General features: G+C 44.5%; 1 protein-coding gene across 3 annotated transcripts in view; it reads right to left on the minus strand.

Annotated features, from left to right (window-relative positions):
• LOC118405868 (endochitinase A-like) overlaps nt 1–20,465 on the minus strand; it is a 32,473-nt gene that overhangs the window by 6,599 nt on the left and 5,409 nt on the right. For all 3 annotated transcript variants that reach the window (XR_004829949.1, XR_004829950.1, XM_035805681.1), the window contains exons 3-11: nt 12,021–12,388; nt 10,667–10,718; nt 7,272–7,300; nt 5,918–6,056; nt 4,303–4,431; nt 3,982–4,014; nt 3,573–3,612; nt 1,863–2,348; nt 1,536–1,688 (exon numbers count right to left, since the gene is read on the minus strand). Coding sequence is in view for 1 of the 3 variants with exons in the window: in XM_035805681.1 (XP_035661574.1) it covers nt 1,536–1,688; nt 1,863–2,348; nt 3,573–3,612; nt 3,982–4,014; nt 4,303–4,431; nt 5,918–6,056; nt 7,272–7,300; nt 10,667–10,718; nt 12,021–12,388 (1,429 nt within the window). In the remaining 2 variants the exon portion in view is untranslated. The remainder of the gene's footprint in view (nt 1–1,535; nt 1,689–1,862; nt 2,349–3,572; nt 3,613–3,981; nt 4,015–4,302; nt 4,432–5,917; nt 6,057–7,271; nt 7,301–10,666; nt 10,719–12,020; nt 12,389–20,465) is intronic.

Here is a 20,465-nt window from a genome sequence, read left to right on the forward strand (position 1 = left end):
TGGCTAATGGTGAATCTCAATCAACCCAAGTAAACACAACAAAACTGTGTTTAGTATAAACATAACCATAAGAAGCAACCTGGTTATGATAACAGGTAACAACAACAACATGCCAGTTTCAAAATTGGCATGAAGAGGAACATGAACTGAACCAGAATGTCTGTTTAGTTGATGCCAACTTACCAATACTCACGGTGGACACGCTGCGAATAAATTTGTAGACTCATGCAGGGTAGTAAGCAAAATCTGAGCTTGGGTGTAATCAGTCCATTTACTACAAATACTGCATTCAGATATTGTGTGTGGAGGAGGAGGGGGTACGTTCTACTAAGTTAACAGATTTTACTACAGAAAATTCTGTGGACCATTATCAAACTTGTGCAACATTAAAAGTGAAAAAAATTAAAGCTAAAAGGGTGACAGCAGAGTCAATGTTTGCATTGATTCTATAACAGTGTATGACTTCCAAAGTTAAACACCAGGAAAAAAGACCTTCCCAGTAATTATCTATTAGTAAGTACGTTCTGTCCATTCTCCTACGCAGAGAAATCCAACGGCAACAGCAAACCACCTCTTGTCTGCACTGTGCTAACTCAACTCTCACTATCAGTTCCTGACCGCCCTGCTTATAAATTCTAATGAGCTTATCCTTTATATATGCCAGATACCTTTTGAAAACTGAAAAGCCTATTCTCTGACTGGCTGACAGCTGGCTTGTGGCAACACCCACAGGAAATGATGGTGACTGTTGAGATAGCAGACTATAGATAAGAAGTGGTTTGCTGTCGCCAGTGGATGTCTCTGCGTAGGAGTTAGTAGATAAATTGACAACCAAAAATCTTCAATCATCTCAATTTATAATTCAATAAATCAAATCAAACCAACTGAAGAAATTAGCTGGTTAAGTTGTGAGCGAGATCAGAAATACAATGTAGTACTATGCAGTCCTGGGTTCTAAATGTGCTTTGTTGGGTGTAGCTAAGTGCAGTATGTAACTGCTCAACATTATAACTGAGAACAAATGCCCTTGGTGCATGTCCAGTAGTTTCATTATTAACACAGAGGCGAATGAGTCGGAAGCCATCTGAATGAAAATTATTTCTGGGTATTTGTAGTGCATTCCGAACTGCCAAACTACAGAATTCTCTCAATAACTGCTGTTATCTGCCTATGTATAGTCTTCAAGCCTTAAAAACCAAATGTTCACGAATATCTCTACTACCATTCATTCTAATTGAAGTGTAGCCAAAGCTCACAGCATCTGGGCAAGCCAATTTTCTGCTTGGCTTAGAGCACTTTGTGGTCATTAATATCAATCAGTCCTTGTTGATGAATCGTAATGTCTTTGCTCATATCTTCACATGGAAAAGTGTATTGAAGAGGGACTTAGCCTTGCATAGCCAAGCCAAGAGCCAGCCGATTGGTACAGGTACAGTCTGAGCAGTGAGTTTAACGTTAACACTAGCTGCATTTATGGAATACCTCTACAACCATGCTGTAGAAGACAACTGGACAGTGAGTGATGTGTTACCAACCTTTCTGTGGCCTGGTGGTGCTGGGCGCCGGAGGTGTGCTGGGCGCCGGAGGTGTGATGGGCGCCGGAGGTGTGATGGGCACCGGAGGTGTGCTGGCCACCAGAGGTGTGCTGGCCACTGGAGGTGTGCTGGCCACCGGAGGTGTGCTGGCCGCTGGAAAAGTGTATTGAAGAGGGACTTAGCCTTGCATAGCCAAGCCATGAGCCTGCCGATTGGTACAGGTACAGTCTGAGCAGCGAGTTTAACGTTAACACTAGCTGCATTTATGGAATACCTCTACAACCACGCTGTAGAAGACAACTAGACAGTGAGTGATGTGTTACCAACCTTTCTGTGGCCTGGTGGTGCTGGGCGCCGGAGGTGTGCTGGGCGCCGGAGGTGTGCTGGGCGCCGGAGGTGTGTTGGCCACTGGAGGTGTGCTGGCCGCCGGAGGTGTGCTGGCCACTGGAGGTGTGCTGGCCGCCGGAGGTGTGCTGGCCACTGGAGGTGTGCTGGCCGCCGGAGGTGTGCTGGCCACTGGAGGTGTGCTGGCCGCCGGAGGTGTGCTGGCCGCCAGAGGTGTGCTGGCCACTGGAGGTGTGCTGGCCACTGGAGGTGTGCTGGCCGCCGGAGGTGTGCTGGCCGCCGGAGGTGTGCTGGCCACCAGAGGTGTGCTGGCCGCCGGAGGGGTGCTGGCCGCCGGAGGTGTGCTGGCCGCTGGAGGTGTGCTGGCCGCCGGAGGTGTGCTGGCCACCGGAGGTGTGCTGGCCACTGGAGGTGTGCTGAGCGCCGGAGGTGTGCTGGCCACTGGAGGTATGCTGGTGTTTCCCGACCCTATTTTTTTTTATTTGAAACAAAAAAAAATTTCATATTGATGGCTACACCTCATGTTGACAAAATGTCACAGCCTCTCCTGTCTCTTCATTAGGTATGGGCCTCAAGTTCCAGTAGCTATACGTGCCTATTTTGAACGGTATGTTAAGAATTTTTAGGGTTAGGGTTAGGACTTTGCTACCAGGGACCCCTTAAATTAACTGTAACTTGAGTAAGTCCCTCGATATCTCCTACCCCCGACTTTTTGCAAGTGTTTATTTTTTCGACCGACCGACCGACCCAATCTTTTTCTAAAAAAATCTAAGAAACAACAAATAAAATTGGTGTGCCCTTAGTATACTTCTAAAACAAACAAGGGTCCGTAGGGCACAAACCTCCTTGAAGTAATTACGGTGTTTGCAGTGTGGTATAAAATGTTTGATATTTGGCTAAATTCAATTTTTTGCGTTGGCAGTAGCAGTTCAACTGTAATGTTTGATAGCTCTTTTCACATTCCACCACGTCAAGGTATAACAACAAAGCTATTGATCATGTATGTGATGTAGGTTCACATCATTTCTGCCAGGAACTACAAATTCCACACATCTCAGTCTTGGATTCTCCTGTCGATTTTTTCGACAGATGAGCAGGCAAACAGGCACTTGCTGGTGGGTACGGCAACCTATTTGCCTGACCTGCACGACTTTTTTTTGGAGAAGGAGGGATGTTCGATTCCTTCACCACCCTCTCGTCTATTAGCGCACTATGTTTCACAGGGACAAGAACTGCATGCCACGTGTAAGACGACCCCAGCTGATGGAGGTTTGTTATTTGGAGTGTCCGTCTCCTAGGAGGACTTCCGACCAAGGATTTAAGGGGTTCCTCCTACCCCTGACTCGTGTGTCATGGCGGGTGCGTCATGCCCGAACATGCCCTAAGGCCTGCCACTGCTACAAAGGCCTGTCACTGCCACTAGCTGCAGCTTGGTACTCATATACACCTGAGTTAGGTGAGGAAAGTCGTGTAAAGTGCCTTTACCAAGGGCACAAGATCAGTGGCACAGCGGGTTCAAACTCAGGACCTCTTGGGCCGGAGCACAACGCGCTGCCAATCACGCCACGTGATCTCACTAAACTATTGATCATGTACATCTCAGTACACGTGAATCCCCCAGTTACAACAGCCCCAGTTTCAGCACCAGAGACAGGATAGATGATAGATTCAACTCTCCACACACAAACATACCTGTGCATCGCCTCTTGGCTGAGTGAAGTTCTGATGCATCCTACAAAATACAACAAAGGAAATATTTTATGCCGTGGCTATCAAAAGGAACGTATTGCACAAAGAGGTCTTATTGACAGGAAAAGGTTGGGCAGGCAAGAACTGGAAGAATTTGTTAAATTAGTAGTTCATTATTCCTACTCTGAAATACCAATAAGTCTCTATTGACAGGATCATCCTCAAGGTTAAGATTGCCCAATGGTTATGAGGTTGATAGGCTAATCAGGTGTTATAGACTTTCTTTCAACATTATCAAAACTGTAAGGACTGCTTTGGATGGTTTCAGTCCTTACAATAGACAGATTGACTGACTGTCCATCAAAATTAGCATGTATGAAAAGTACATCTTCCATCAGAAATTCTTACTTACTGTTGTGCTTGGCCGCTTCCTCTTGCTGGACTCCTGTGTGGTAACCAGGAGGGTCACAGTTATTGATGAACCGTTTGAAACTGAAGGCATTTTTGACATCTTGTTTTTTCCCTTTTTCATTGAATTTGGATTCTGCACTGGATGTCATCTATTAAATGTACTTCCTGTGGCCCAATGTAAATAATATCTTAACAGTGTGACCCAGTCAGAATTGCCCTGAAGAAGGTGACAGGCGGTCACCAAAACGTTGGTGTAAAAAGAGTATCTTTATTCAGATGATGATAAGTGTTGCACAGCTAGTGACAGGGTTAACATTCATACCATTTTCGCTGCGCGCTCCTGAAAGTAAGCCAGAATGTCTTGGATCTCTGCGACCTTGCGTCTGATGGTCTGGGACGCGCTGGGGAAATTGCGGATGATCTTGTTGCTGCCCTTCACCAGGGAGGCCACCTGGGTAGGGAGGCACAATTGTAGCTTGTCAATAACTCAAAACTTTCATAATTTTAACGGATGATGTAATACTGCCTCCTTACTGTATTCCAGAGGAGAGTGTTCCAGTTCTGCTGGTAATATTTGTCTGAATCCAAAAATTGTATCTACCACTTGACATTGAACGAGGGATTAGTTGCATTATAAAGCAGTAACCCCCTGCGTACCCTCCAATTAAATTACAGCCAGGTGTAACACATTATAAAACAAACAACCATTGGACAAACTTAAACTTGGCAGCTCTAAAGAAATATTTGGTTGGGCTTGAAGATTATTTGCAATGTGTTTCTGGATACTTCAAAGTTCGACAAATTGTAGCCTTAGTAACTTTATGTCCCACTTGCTTTTGGTCAAAAATGTGCTTTGATCTTTGTCAATCATCCCATTGATACCCATACTTAAGACTTGAAAAAAAGGGCCTTGGGCCGATGGGTCTGCATGAAGGGGCAATACTCAGTTACTGGATTTTAAATGGTCCATTTATTTGTTCATCTGTGATTAATTGTAACACATTTAGTTGATTTTGTGTACATAAAGATGTGGCCTAGGCCACACCAATTTAATTTCTTGGTTCACGGATTTTTTCATAAAAAATATGGAGCGAGAGGGCAAAATAAAAATAAAACTCGTAAAATGGTTGGGGTAAAGGTAACGGCTAATCCAAAACATGAATAAAAAAAGTTTTCAGCTTGAAAAAAGTACAAAAACACTATTATTGTACAGTAACCGTACCTGTACCCACACTTTAAGGAGCTTATAATATAAAGGCCAATTTGCTACACCAGAAAGTTGGTGAATGATTTCATTAATGGTGAAAATTTGCTGAGTGGTAATTTTTATTTTTATTTCTTTTTCCAAAAAATAGGAGCGAGCGAATCCGTGAACCAAGAAATTAAATTGGTGTGGCCCTATAAGAAAATAACACTCTCCTCTGGAGTACAGTATGGCTTTACATGTAGTAGGAAATCTTAAGCAGTACATGAATTTGAAGTGAAGTCGAGGCTATACATAAGGTATTATGGCACCCTGTGGAACCATGAGCATTAATGATACCTGCCCTCTGAAAAACAAAACAATTGCAATGACAGAATAAAACTACACTGCATTGTGCCCTCTAGCTGAACATATAAAAACTGCAGTGCAGAAACACATATCATTAACAGCATAAGGTACAACTAAAAGATTGAGACATGTTTCAGATCATGTGTTACCAGTACTATTACAAAGAAGCCCCTGTACACATCAACAATGTTGAAATACATGTAACGTGCATACTATCTTTACAACACACTAAGCCTGTGATAAATGTAATAAAAGGATCAGTTTTAAAATATATTTTCTGTGACATTATTTATGTGTCAGTTCTTTCTGCAATTGTAGTGTCATATCTCAGTTTGAACAGTTTCTGATAATATGTGGAAATATGAGTACCAGTAAAGATGAGTACCTTGTTATTAAGGGCTTTGATGTCGTCTTTCATGTTGTGGTAGTACATCAGCAGTGACTCCACGCAGCTGTTTCCCATGGAGAACGTGTTCATCTCCTGGCTCTTGTCGACTATCTGGTGTATGACACGATCCGCACAGCTGGAAAAGGTGAACTGTATTGTCATCATCATGCCACATTTTAAATTCTTAGTTCTTAGAGTAATGCTTTGAAAACACCTGTAAACAGATTCCATTCTAGCTTAGCAAATTAATCAGCTGCTGCTAATAAACTAACCACGACTCACAGTGTTCTAGCTGCACTTTAGCCTAACAGGTCACCACGGTATAACGGGACTATCCGTTACAGACTCATACCGGAATTATGCTGTCCCATTTAGAATAGTGTTTACATGTAGATATACAACTTCAATGAGAGAAAATCCCATGAAGAAACAGTTCTGCTGGAGATGTTTTAACTTCTATAGCAAGAGCACATATCCAGTAAAAAATGTCCCCAAAATCCAACCAGTAAATTGATTTTTCTAACATCTTATTTACACTGCACTATATGCTCGCTAGCTTTCTGCAAGAGGCCCTTTCTCTGCTAAACTGCTAAATGTAGTACTCAGGACATGAAAATGTACACGTCCGACACTTACAAATATACGCCGTGTATTGCAAAATAAAAACAAATATCTGAAAACGTATGATTATCAATGTCATTGACTATTCCAAGGTCAAAAAGTATGTGAAAGAACAAAAATGTTATAATAATAAGGTCTTACTCTGTTTGTTCAGTCATCTGTTCAATCTTCCTAACCACGTAGATTTCATAATAAAGGCAACTTTCTGAGGGTCAACCTTTTTCAATTCACACGCTTGCACCAGTTTTGGGTTCCCAGGGGATGTCATCCATGTAATCAAATCAACCTGGCCTTAGGTTAAAATAATATATGGGCCAGAACCCTGACCAGGGCTTAAAATACAACCTGAATATGCAGGTTAGTGCAGGTAAAATTAGAGCTGTGCAGGTATTTTTGGTAACCTGAACATAACTTCCATGGTCTGGGTTTTCTACATAAATTTCCTATGATGTATGTGTATATTATGGATTGTTATCTGTCAGTGAGCTGCATTGACAGTTACCACCTATAAAGCATAAAAGAAAAAAAATAGTAATGGTTCCTGAATAATTTTGGTATGATTCTGAGTGGTGCAGGTAAAAATTATCTGGTGCAGGTATGCAGAAGTATTTCGAGCCCTGTCAAGATATGCAGAAGTATTTCGAGCCCTGTCAATCTCCCAAACCACTGGACTACATAGTCACAGAATCACAAGTATTGATTCCCCTTCCTTATAGTTATACTAACATACCTCATGAATGATACCGGTGTCACTGGCACCTAAAGGGACATAAAGAGTACTTTGTTACTGCAAAATTCATATAATGTCAATATAGAACACTACACGGTATGTTTGTATCACCCAAGGTGCCAGCCTGACCGCGGGTAGGATGGCTGGACGGCCGATCCGACCTATGGGAGGGGTGGGACTGAGGGTGATGCGGAATACACCTTGTTTTATTTCATTTATGTCATACCCACCTGAGAAAACCCATGTTTTGATGCAAAATGCAATTATAGAATTTGAATAAAATTTGGTGATCTCGAACACAAGTTGTTACAAAACAATGTTTTAACGTCTGAATCAGGTATTTGAATTTTTTACCGCACTGCACTTGGCGTGCACAGGTACGTTTGAAACATTTGATGGAAGCCTATCTGTGACAAAACTGTGAAGCCTGTTATCATCATTTTCTCTATAGTGGCCACCTGGCTATAGTGGCCGCATTGTTGAGTGGCCACTATAGACAGGTTTGATTGTATTGTTACAATCCATCCATAGCTTCTAAACTTATGCTGACCACAAATATACATTATCATATAGCCAGGCGCCGCGGACCAATCAGAAAGCCCCGTTCCACGTAGGTTATGACGCAACACATAGATTCCGGCCAGGCAATTCATTCTGACCAACCAGAATGAGCGATACACATAAGATATACAGGCTTTGGCCAATCAAAAGGAGCGAAACACATGCCAGAGCAGAGGGGGAATGGCTCCTTCTGTTAACATTGATAATTAGTTCTGTTGTTCTAAAAAGGCAAAGACTGCAATTTTTTGAATATTTTCTGTGGAAATTTTGGTTTCAAACTGCAATCTGTAATCTCCTTACAAATGTATGTACCAATTAGCAAGGAACAAATGTGAACTGTCAGAAATTCGACAAAGGAATTCACACGTATAGTACCAAGGGATCTATGCGTCATACAGGAGTTTGCAAGTTTCGGTACCTCTGTGAAAATTCAAGCGTCTCAGACGGCGAAACGCCGTTTGCGACAACCGTCCAAGGCGTCTTAAATTATTGGGACGCTTTGGACGGTTACGGCGGCGGACGGCATGGGACGGGCTTTTGAACGCCCGACGAAACGTCCAAGACGGTCCGAACGGCATAACAAACGCTTGGACGCGTCTAGATTGGCACTTTAGACGCGTCCGGTCGGACGTTCGGGACGTCCGAGACGGCGTCTGAAAGCGGGCAGCCGGACGCTCCCGCGCTCCGTCGGGCGGGCCCCCCGCTGGGAACAGACGTCTCTGCGGACGGACCAGACGCCGATTGCGACGGACGTAAATGACGTAATCCAGGCTGCTGGGACGGATCGGATGCCGATTGCGACGGGCATAAACGGCGTAATCCAGGCCGCTGGTACAGGCGGTAGCCTCCACCACGCCTTCCCACGGGGGGTACAGATCGTAAAATTCGACAGAAAATGGAATGAAAGGCCAAGAGGCAGTCATCGCTATATTATTAAAGGTTAATATCTGGGCCAAACTCCTAGCAAAATATTTTTTCTTCAAGACACAGTTTTAGTTAGTCAGGCAGTACGGTAGAAACTCATAACGGGCCGGTGCATTTAATTTGGAACGTGCGTAGACGGCTGCCCGGACGCCGTTTCTGACGCCGTCCGGTCACGGCTATAATTTTATGGCCTGTTGGGACAAGCGTTGCCACATACCAAACAAACAAATATTCAGCCAGGCAGTGGAAGACCACCCACGACCGGGCCGTCAGGTTTAGTTAAAATCAAACGCAACTTGAACAAATTTCTTCGTAAATTCAGACATACTTCGCGGCGTTTGATAAACTTTGCTACATGTATGAAATTCAATCCGACCTTCAATCGTGTCCGCGGCTCTTTGTGCCGCCGTGCCGCCCGCACTGTCACACGTTACATCATAATGGACGAGTCCACATAACATCAAAGGTGAATACAGGACGTTTTATAATTCTCTATCGTACATTTTAATCACAATAGTCTTAATTAAAGACTGGATACATTGTAAATGTGCAATACATTTTCTGCAAAGCTCATATGTCATTTTTATTTCGCGGTAGCGAAACAAATTTGTCCGTTTCATAAGTTCCCAACCCCTAGTAGTTGGGAGGGCCGATTTCATTGACGGCAAAATCGGTAGGTGCTATCTCATTATCTGTTGTCTAAATCTACATTTTAACAGCATTATCATTCTTAATCGAAACCACAGATATTTTTTACAAGTATTTTACAACGTGTTCATAAGTCTTTTTATTTTGTGGCATCAAAGTAAGATCCTAAATTTTATCATTCCTTTGCGTATGTGGGGAGGGCACCGAAACTTTGCAACCGTCGTCGGCAAACTTTGCAACATGTTGTACAAAAATAAGAATAAAATGAGTATCACTTACCGGCGCCAGCAAAGTATCGACAGTCAGCTAACGGAAGGACGCTGCTTCTTTTGACGGCATCTGTGATTTCTCCTGTCCGTTACGTTTCACAGTTGCTTCAGGTAAGTAGTATGATTTATCCCCCTTGTCGGCGCACGACAAATAATTTTTGTACATTCTTTTTTAGTATAAATAACGAATAAAGTCATCGCCGTAAACCCAACCTCAGCACAATGTCGTAGAAACATCAACTGCTACTTCTAGACGTGATGTCCTTGGTCTAAAAGTAAGCAAAGTTTTAACAAACAGACATAAAATCCACAGAAATAGTCACCTTCTGAACATATGTCCTGCAACCGCCGGATTGTTCAACGGTCTGAAATTCGAATTCACCCGCTGAAATTGGCGCATGTGCAGAAGTTAAAACGTAATGTTTCCCGTGGGGATAAGGACAGACGCAAGCCGTCTGAGGGCGTCGGGTTCCTAAGTATTTTATAGCCCCATCAGTGGCCGTCTCAGACGGCCGTCTCAGACGTCTTTCAGCCGTCTGGACGTCCAACAAAAAAACTGACAGAACGGCCCGGACGCTCACGATGTGTTCGCGGCCGTTTCTGACGGCAATGGACGCGTCCAGAGAGTTTGAAACGCGCTCAGACGCCTTTGGACGCTTGTAGACGCCGTCTTAGCAGTTTCGGACGCTTGAATTTTCACAGAGGTAGGCTATATGATACGCTTCGCTCACTCGGTGGTTTTATTCGGTGGTTATAGCAAAGGACCAGGCGTTATGACACCATATACACCTCGGGGCGGGTCATTAACCCTTCTATATACATAAAACATTCTATAACATTAACACAATCACACAGACAGACAGACAGACAGACACAACAAAAATACTTCAGATCCATTTTTCCTGGATGCAAAATGCCAAAAGAAAGAGAGTACAAATGTACCAGTCTTCTGTAACACAGACTGGAATCTTTGAGACATGAAATGATGAATACCTGAAAGGTGGCCTTGCGCTTGCTAAGGTCCTCACTGAGTGTCTTCTTCTTCCTGGAAGGCATAGGAAAACATTATTCATCATTTCCTCACATTAAAATGGTTAGCAGCAGCAATACCAACAATCTAAGGGCGGAAAGTAGGAGTAAGTACTGGTACAGAAAAAGACCTAATTGTCTGTAATAAAACTTGTGAATTGGCGATACTCAAACAATAGTCGCATTTTGCAACTAAGAAAACTTCTACTGGCATTTAAAAATGCTATCTTCATTGTGAGCAACACTAAACGTCTCTGTTATCTACTTCACTCTCTGTTATTTTCTTGGGCCGGTAAGCCCCCAAACAATATAATCTGTTCATTTTCTAATCAGTCCAAAATCTGGTCCAGCGAGTCAAATCCCGTAAAGAAATAGAGTCAGAGTTTTAAACTCTGCTTGCATGCAGACATCTCTCTGATACATAATCCTTATGGACCATTCCAGCCGAACACCATAAGCCCAGTCCCCTGTTCTATTTCTAACACCTCAGTCAAAAACTGCACAAGCAGGACAGAACTGGCTGCCGCCACAATTTAGTTGATGATACTATCGGACTGACTTGGGTTTAGCTTTTGGGGCCCTGAAATCCTCTCAGAACGGGCTAAAGAAAAATGCCATGCCTTCTTTGTTGAAGGCTACATTCATTGAGTACAGTCGTTTGAGGAGGGGTTACTAAGGTATATAGTTGCAGTAAAGGTGTCAGAATTTCAGTCAAAGTAAAAGCGGGAGGCACTCCATATAGCATTACCATTGCTGTTGAGTAGACGTGCCCGGTTTCTGATATGCGGTCAATGCACATGAATAGTAGGATACTTGTACATTTGTATTTAGGACAGGTTTTTGCATGCATGACAGTAAGCATACATGCCCAGGAGAAGAACATTATAAATTAAGAAGAAAACAGCTCAGCCACTTGCGGAGAGGGAGCTTGTACCACATGTCAACTATAGAACAGTACTACAGAGTCCACTAGTGCAGAGTCCTGTCTCTTATACATACATGTACCCAGCTAACATTTGCATGCGCATCCTGCCCTCCAATGAAGAAAATTACTATGCAGTGGATCTCCCTTCCAAAACAACTGTACTCCATTGGTGTAATCTTCAGCAAAGAAGAGTATTTTACATGTACTAGGGACAGAACAGGTGGTTCTATTTGTTCGATACAGCGTTCTATGGGAATGGTCCATTAACTTATGATTAAGAAGGCCTAACAGCTGTGCAAGCACTGCAGCAGGTGGCTTACAGTAAGTCTACAGTGAGTGCTACAGTACTACAACTCTGTCTCTTTCTTATCACAACACATGAGAAACACTCACTTGGAGGGCTGGACGTGCCTGGTGTTCCGTCCCAGGTGGTCGGGGGGCTGGGCGTTCCCAAGGTGGTCGGGGGGCTGGGCGTTCCCCAGGTGGTCGGGGGGCTGGGCGTTCCCCAGGTGGTCGGGTGGCTGGGCGTTCCCCAGGTGGTCGGGGGGCTGGGCGTTCCCCAGGTGGTCGGGTGGCTGGGCGTTCCCCAGGTGGTCGGGGGGCTGGGCGTTCCCCAGGTGGTCGGGGGGCTGGGCGTTCCCCAGGTGGTCGGGGGGCTGGGCGTTCCCCAGGTGGTCGGGTGGCTGGGCGTTCCCCAGGTGGTCGGGGGGCTGGGCGTTCCCCAGGTGGTCGGGGGGCTGCACGTGGCTGGTGTTCCGCTCCTACAGAAAAACAGCGCACATAGGTGTTACATAGGTGAAGTAATTTTGCATGTTACCTGTAACAATGGGAGCATCATGCCTCCGTAAATCACAATGTCATGTTTTACTTCTGAGGGCTTTCCTTGCTTTACACTGAATCAAACAGTTTGGTGCATGTGGAAAACTCAGACCAATATCTTTTCCGTCCCAGAAGCCAAGCCTTCAGATACTAATTGCAGAACAGCAGACATCAGAAATTAGCTAATATTGTGCTGTAATTTTTTATTAAATATTGGAATATGGATGCTAATGGCAGTAGGTGGCGCTTTTAGGGGCTGCCACGATTGCTTTCGTGTCCCCTAACTTGATACTATTTAGTTGTTTTGTTTGCGTGTTTTAAGTTACTTTGTGGCCACATGAGCGTGTAAAGTACTGTTGAAGATGCTGGCAGCTTGTTTGGATCGACTTTTCCGTGCGACAGGCTGTATTTGTGGTGATTACTCGGACCTTTCTGTGGGCTGTTCATGACGAATCATCATGGCGTCGCTCAGGACTTATGCCTCCTTCTTTCTACGTGCCTGCCGGACTGCAACTAAGCCCCTGCTGCCCCAAGAGAAGGCAACCCTGCGGGAGGTAGGCATTCTCAAGTCGCTGGGTAGGCCTAGAGGCAGTAAAGGCGGAATTCATCGTATAAGGAAAATTGAAACTGTTGTTGGGAACAGGCCATCTTGTTGGGAACAGGCCATCTTCTCTGTTATGCAAATCTCATGTGCGGTCTGTGGAATGCTCTGATGTGAAATGCCCTGTCCTGACTCGAATTCCTTTAACTCACCCGGCTAAGCAAAAACCATGTCTTCCTGGATTTTTGCTCACAAATGTACGTGCTCTGCGCCACAAGACCGACGAGCTTCACACCGTGTCCTGTATGAATAACGCGAGTATTGTCGCAGTCACGGAAACATGGCTGAAGGAAGACATTCCTGACGCGGTAATCGCGTTACCAGGATACGATGTTTACAGAAGGGACCGGGCAGCACGTAGAGGCGGTGGGGTGGCCATGTACATTCGTTCTGAGCTCCAGTGTAAGCGACTAGCGGAACTGGACCACGATGACCATGAAGCTTTATGGATGTGGGTAAGGCCAAGTCGTCTCCCCCGTGGTTTGAACTCTCTGATCGTCGGTACTCTCTATATCCCACCGAAGTCATCAGACTCATCCAGGCCAGACACTGAGGTCTCGGAATACCTAGGACACTGTCTCGATCACATCGAGCGCAACTTCTCACAACCAGGTATAGTGATCCTTGGAGACACCAACAAGTATAAATGCCAATCCCTGTGCTCGAGGTTCAGCTTGAAACAAGTAGTTACCCAAGCCACCAGAGGTGTTAATCAGCTCGACTCTATTTACACTAACATTAAGTGTATGTACCCTGCACCTGTTCATCTGCCGCCGATTGGTACCTCAGATCACCAGTCCATTCTACTGCCTGCTGGTGCATGGCCATACACGCGTCCCAAGCACATCACGCGGAGGCAGTGTAATCCTGACGCGATGAGGAGGTTGGGGTTACTGATGAACACAACTGATTTCACACCTGTCTTCCAGACCACAGAGCCTTCTAGAAAGGTTGCAGTTCTGACAACCATGCTAATAGGACTACTTGACAAAGCTGTACCTGTTAAGAAGGTCAAGATTTCCACCGTTGACAAACCGTGGATGACTGTGAGGATTAAGGAGTTGCTTGCAGAGAGACAACAGGCATTCCGCTCCGGAAACGTCGCTCTGTAATCCAAGTTAAGGAATTCTGTGGCCAAGCATATCAAGCAAGCCAAACGGCAGTACTATGAAAGAGAAGTTGCTAACCTGAAACACTCCAGTCCAAGACACTGGTTTAAGTCAATCAAGTCCCTAATGGGAATGGACTCTGTTAAGGAGGATGTCTCCAATCCCAACATCAACGTGATGCAAAATGAGTGTGACACGCTTGCAGAGCATTTCAGGTCTGTGTGGAGTGAAGTGTCCCGTACTGTTCCAACGCTGGCTGATGTCGAGCACAAGCTCTCGCATGATACACCCACACCGTTCAGTATTGGACAGGTTAAGGCCAGACTGCGCAGGCTCAATGGGAGGAAAGCCGCTGGGCCGGACCTCATTCCTTCCTGGGTACTAAAACAGTATCATGAAGAACTTGGTCCTGTTTTATGTGACGTCTTCAATTCTTGTCTCCAGAACTCCTCTTTCCCGCTGCAGTGGAAAGAGGCTGTAGTTACGGCAGTGCCTAAGAAGCCACGACCACATTTCCCATCGGAATACCGACAAATTTCGCTTGTCAGCTGCGTCGGGAAAGTGTATGAAGGGCTGCTCCGTGATGCCCTGCTACAGGACACTGCCAGAGGTCTCGCACCGTCTCAACATGGCTTCCTGTCAAGAAGGTCTACGGTTACTGCGCTAATACACACCCTCCAATCGTGGCACGAAGCGTTAAACAGTAACCCGAAGCTGGACGTTCATGCTGTGTTCGTCGACTTTTCCCGTGCTTTTGACACCATCAGTCACAGTCAATTGCTAATGTGTCTAGCCGACATGGGCATCAGGCGGTCCTTATGGATGAGCATCAGTAGCTATCTGGAAGGACGTACACAGAAGTAGGGGGGGACATTAGTACAAACTTTTTGAAATACGCATCCTAAAATATGGAGATGATCTATATAAACACAGAAATCACAAAAATTAGGCAATTGTAAGACTCTAACCCCCCTGTACATACCCCCTGAAGTTTGGATACCCCCCTCACCATGTACTTGTGTGACGTTGCTAAGGTCTGCAAGCACTGACTGCATTACTTCAGTTCTTTTTGCACATTTTGTGTGATTAAATGATACATTACACTCCAAGATACCTTTCTATCGGATTTTGGCTTAATATTCTTGGTTGCCATAGCAACAGGGCAGCAAGTATTGGGGCGAATTTCCATTATTTGGCAAAAAACAGGGAAGTCACGGTAAGGCAGTAATTCGACAAGTGCTGAGAATAATAAAGAGTACCCAAATCAACTACAAAGTGTCTTTAGCTTAACAAGAATAGTGGTAAAATTTTCAGAAACTAGATGCCAAGGAATTGGGCAACTTCAAAACGAAACATTGTTTCTAGGTCACAAAAACACAGTTTTTCTGCCAAGCTTAAAACCAGTGTTTTTGTATAATATGTCGTGAAGTATGGACAGAAAAGCAACAGTTGACTGTTCTCTCTACTACTAAGCTCTCTTGTACATGTACATACTATATCCAAGGCTCGAAGTACTTTTTCTGCATACATGTACCTGCACTGGTGCAGGTAACAATTTGAAAATAGCCTGCACCAGGAAAATTTTACCTGCACCACTCTGAATTTTGGAAGTATATTTCATACTGAAATTGGAAATTGTTCAGGAACCATTGCTATTTTTTTTCTTTTCTACAGAATATTACTTGATATAGGTGGTAGTGGTAACATTCAATGCAGCTAATAACAATCCACGTACACCTACATCGTATGACGTTTATGTATAATAACCTAGTATTTGGGACCAGTGCAGGTTAGGTGCAGGTAGACATCAAAAATACCTGCACAGCTCCAATTTTACCTGCACTAATCTGTATATACCCAGTACATGGACCAGTGCAGGTTAGGTGCAGAAAGACACCAGAAATACCTGCACAGCTCCAATTTTAGCTGCACTAACCTGTATGAGCAGGTAGTATTTCGAGCCCTGATATCTCTCATTGTAAGCAAGATGCCTGCAATACTGAATTTCAACTATGTTTTATTGGTACATCTATTTACAACAGGATCAAAAGAATCATAGTCAAATTTACACTCATTGATGGTGTCAATGGCGTGTAACATTATTTCAAGTACAATTTTAGATTGACCGCAGATGGAGTTTTTGTGGTTATCGGTAGTGACAGGGCTGTGTTCTTGAGTTGGGCCACTTACATATCAACTCCTGCTGCTGATGTGAAAGATCCATCTTGGGTTTTCAGGGTTTGTACTAGTTTACGTATTTGTCTCTCTTCCAATCAACAGCAATGTTTGCAATCTCTTTCTCATTGAGTCCTTGCTTCTTAAGCTCCTCTTCATTTCTCTTCCAAGCTATCAGAATCTCTGGTATCCTGCCTCTTTTCCTGAGTTCTCTACTGTACTGTCCAAACGATCCAGGTTCTCTTTTCTTTTTCAGTAACCTTGTAACTTCAGATTGGTAATTGTGGTTACCACTTGGACAATGGCACTACAGACTTCTTCTTTCCTTGTCTGTTGGCAGCTTGTTTGGATCGACTTTTCCGTGCGACAGGCTGTATTTGTGGTGATTACTCGGACCTTTCTGTGGGCTGTTCATGACGAATCATCATGGCGTCGCTCAGGACTTATGCCTCCTTCTTTCTACGTGCCTGCCGGACTGCAACTAAGCCCCTGCTGCCCCAAGAGAAGGCAACCCTGCGGGAGGTAGGCATTCTCAAGTCGCTGGGTAGGCCTAGAGGCAGTAAAGGCGGAATTCATCGTATAAGGAAAATTGAAACTGTTGTTGGGAACAGGCCATCTTGTTGGGAACAGGCCATCTTCTCTGTTATGCAAATCTCATGTGCGGTCTGTGGAATGCTCTGATGTGAAATGCCCTGTCCTGACTCGAATTCCTTTAACTCACCCGGCTAAGCAAAAACCATGTCTTCCTGGATTTTTGCTCACAAATGTACGTGCTCTGCGCCACAAGACCGACGAGCTTCACACCGTGTCCTGTATGAATAACGCGAGTATTGTCGCAGTCACGGAAACATGGCTGAAGGAAGACATTCCTGACGCGGTAATCGCGTTACCAGGATACGATGTTTACAGAAGGGACCGGGCAGCACGTAGAGGCGGTGGGGTGGCCATGTACATTCGTTCTGAGCTCCAGTGTAAGCGACTAGCGGAACTGGACCACGATGACCATGAAGCTTTATGGATGTGGGTAAGGCCAAGTCGTCTCCCCCGTGGTTTGAACTCTCTGATCGTCGGTACTCTCTATATCCCACCGAAGTCATCAGACTCATCCAGGCCAGACACTGAGGTCTCGGAATACCTAGGACACTGTCTCGATCACATCGAGCGCAACTTCTCACAACCAGGTATAGTGATCCTTGGAGACACCAACAAGTATAAATGCCAATCCCTGTGCTCGAGGTTCAGCTTGAAACAAGTAGTTACCCAAGCCACCAGAGGTGTTAATCAGCTCGACTCTATTTACACTAACATTAAGTGTATGTACCCTGCACCTGTTCATCTGCCGCCGATTGGTACCTCAGATCACCAGTCCATTCTACTGCCTGCTGGTGCATGGCCATACACGCGTCCCAAGCACATCACGCGGAGGCAGTGTAATCCTGACGCGATGAGGAGGTTGGGGTTACTGATGAACACAACTGATTTCACACCTGTCTTCCAGACCACAGAGCCTTCTAGAAAGGTTGCAGTTCTGACAACCATGCTAATAGGACTACTTGACAAAGCTGTACCTGTTAAGAAGGTCAAGATTTCCACCGTTGACAAACCGTGGATGACTGTGAGGATTAAGGAGTTGCTTGCAGAGAGACAACAGGCATTCCGCTCCGGAAACGTCGCTCTGTAATCCAAGTTAAGGAATTCTGTGGCCAAGCATATCAAGCAAGCCAAACGGCAGTACTATGAAAGAGAAGTTGCTAACCTGAAACACTCCAGTCCAAGACACTGGTTTAAGTCAATCAAGTCCCTAATGGGAATGGACTCTGTTAAGGAGGATGTCTCCAATCCCAACATCAACGTGATGCAAAATGAGTGTGACACGCTTGCAGAGCATTTCGGGTCTGTGTGGAGTGAAGTGTCCCGTACTGTTCCAACGCTGGCTGATGTCGAGCACAAGCTCTCGCATGATACACCCACACCGTTCAGTATTGGACAGGTTAAGGCCAGACTGCGCAGGCTCAATGGGAGGAAAGCCGCTGGGCCGGACCTCATTCCTTCCTGGGTACTAAAACAGTATCATGAAGAACTTGGTCCTGTTTTATGTGACGTCTTCAATTCTTGTCTCCAGAACTCCTCTTTCCCGCTGCAGTGGAAAGAGGCTGTAGTTACGGCAGTGCCTAAGAAGCCACGACCACATTTCCCATCGGAATACCGACAAATTTCGCTTGTCAGCTGCGTCGGGAAAGTGTATGAAGGGCTGCTCCGTGATGCCCTGCTACAGGACACTGCCAGAGGTCTCGCACCGTCTCAACATGGCTTCCTGTCAAGAAGGTCTACGGTTACTGCGCTAATACACACCCTCCAATCGTGGCACGAAGCGTTAAACAGTAACCCGAAGCTGGACGTTCATGCTGTGTTCGTCGACTTTTCCCGTGCTTTTGACACCATCAGTCACAGTCAATTGCTAATGTGTCTAGCCGACATGGGCATCAGGCGGTCCTTATGGATGAGCATCAGTAGCTATCTGGAAGGACGTACACAGAAGTAGGGGGGGACATTAGTACAAACTTTTTGAAATACGCATCCTAAAATATGGAGATGATCTATATAAACACAGAAATCACAAAAATTAGGCAATTGTAAGACTCTAACCCCCCTGTACATACCCCCTGAAGTTTGGATACCCCCCTCACCATGTACTTGTGTGACGTTGCTAAGGTCTGCAAGCACTGACTGCATTACTTCAGTTCTTTTTGCACATTTTGTGTGATTAAATGATACATTACACTCCAAGATACCTTTCTATCGGATTTTGGCTTAATATTCTTGGTTGCCATAGCAACAGGGCAGCAAGTATTGGGGCGAATTTCCATTATTTGGCAAAAAACAGGGAAGTCACGGTAAGGCAGTAATTCGACAAGTGCTGAGAATAATAAAGAGTACCCAAATCAACTACAAAGTGTCTTTAGCTTAACAAGAATAGTGGTAAAATTTTCAGAAACTAGATGCCAAGGAATTGGGCAACTTCAAAACGAAACATTGTTTCTAGGTCACAAAAACACAGTTTTTCTGCCAAGCTTAAAACCAGTGTTTTTGTATAATATGTCGTGAAGTATGGACAGAAAAGCAACAGTTGACTGTTCTCTCTACTACTAAGCTCTCTTGTACATGTACATACTATATCCAAGGCTCGAAGTACTTTTTCTGCATACATGTACCTGCACTGGTGCAGGTAACAATTTGAAAATAGCCTGCACCAGGAAAATTTTACCTGCACCACTCTGAATTTTGGAAGTATATTTCATACTGAAATTGGAAATTGTTCAGGAACCATTGCTATTTTTTTTCTTTTCTACAGAATATTACTTGATATAGGTGGTAGTGGTAACATTCAATGCAGCTAATAACAATCCACGTACACCTACATCGTATGACGTTTATGTATAATAACCTAGTATTTGGGACCAGTGCAGGTTAGGTGCAGGTAGACATCAAAAATACCTGCACAGCTCCAATTTTACCTGCACTAATCTGTATATACCCAGTACATGGACCAGTGCAGGTTAGGTGCAGAAAGACACCAGAAATACCTGCACAGCTCCAATTTTAGCTGCACTAACCTGTATGAGCAGGTAGTATTTCGAGCCCTGATATCTCTCATTGTAAGCAAGATGCCTGCAATACTGAATTTCAACTATGTTTTATTGGTACATCTATTTACAACAGGATCAAAAGAATCATAGTCAAATTTACACTCATTGATGGTGTCAATGGCGTGTAACATTATTTCAAGTACAATTTTAGATTGACCGCAGATGGAGTTTTTGTGGTTATCGGTAGTGACAGGGCTGTGTTCTTGAGTTGGGCCACTTACATATCAACTCCTGCTGCTGATGTGAAAGATCCATCTTGGGTTTTCAGGGTTTGTACTAGTTTACGTATTTGTCTCTCTTCCAATCAACAGCAATGTTTGCAATCTCTTTCTCATTGAGTCCTTGCTTCTTAAGCTCCTCTTCATTTCTCTTCCAAGCTATCAGAATCTCTGGTATCCTGCCTCTTTTCCTGAGTTCTCTACTGTACTGTCCAAACGATCCAGGTTCTCTTTTCTTTTTCAGTAACCTTGTAACTTCAGATTGGTAA

This window comes from Branchiostoma floridae, chromosome 18 (assembly GCF_000003815.2).
Source record: "Branchiostoma floridae strain S238N-H82 chromosome 18, Bfl_VNyyK, whole genome shotgun sequence".
NCBI classification, from domain to species: Eukaryota; Metazoa; Chordata; class Leptocardii; order Amphioxiformes; family Branchiostomatidae; genus Branchiostoma; species Branchiostoma floridae.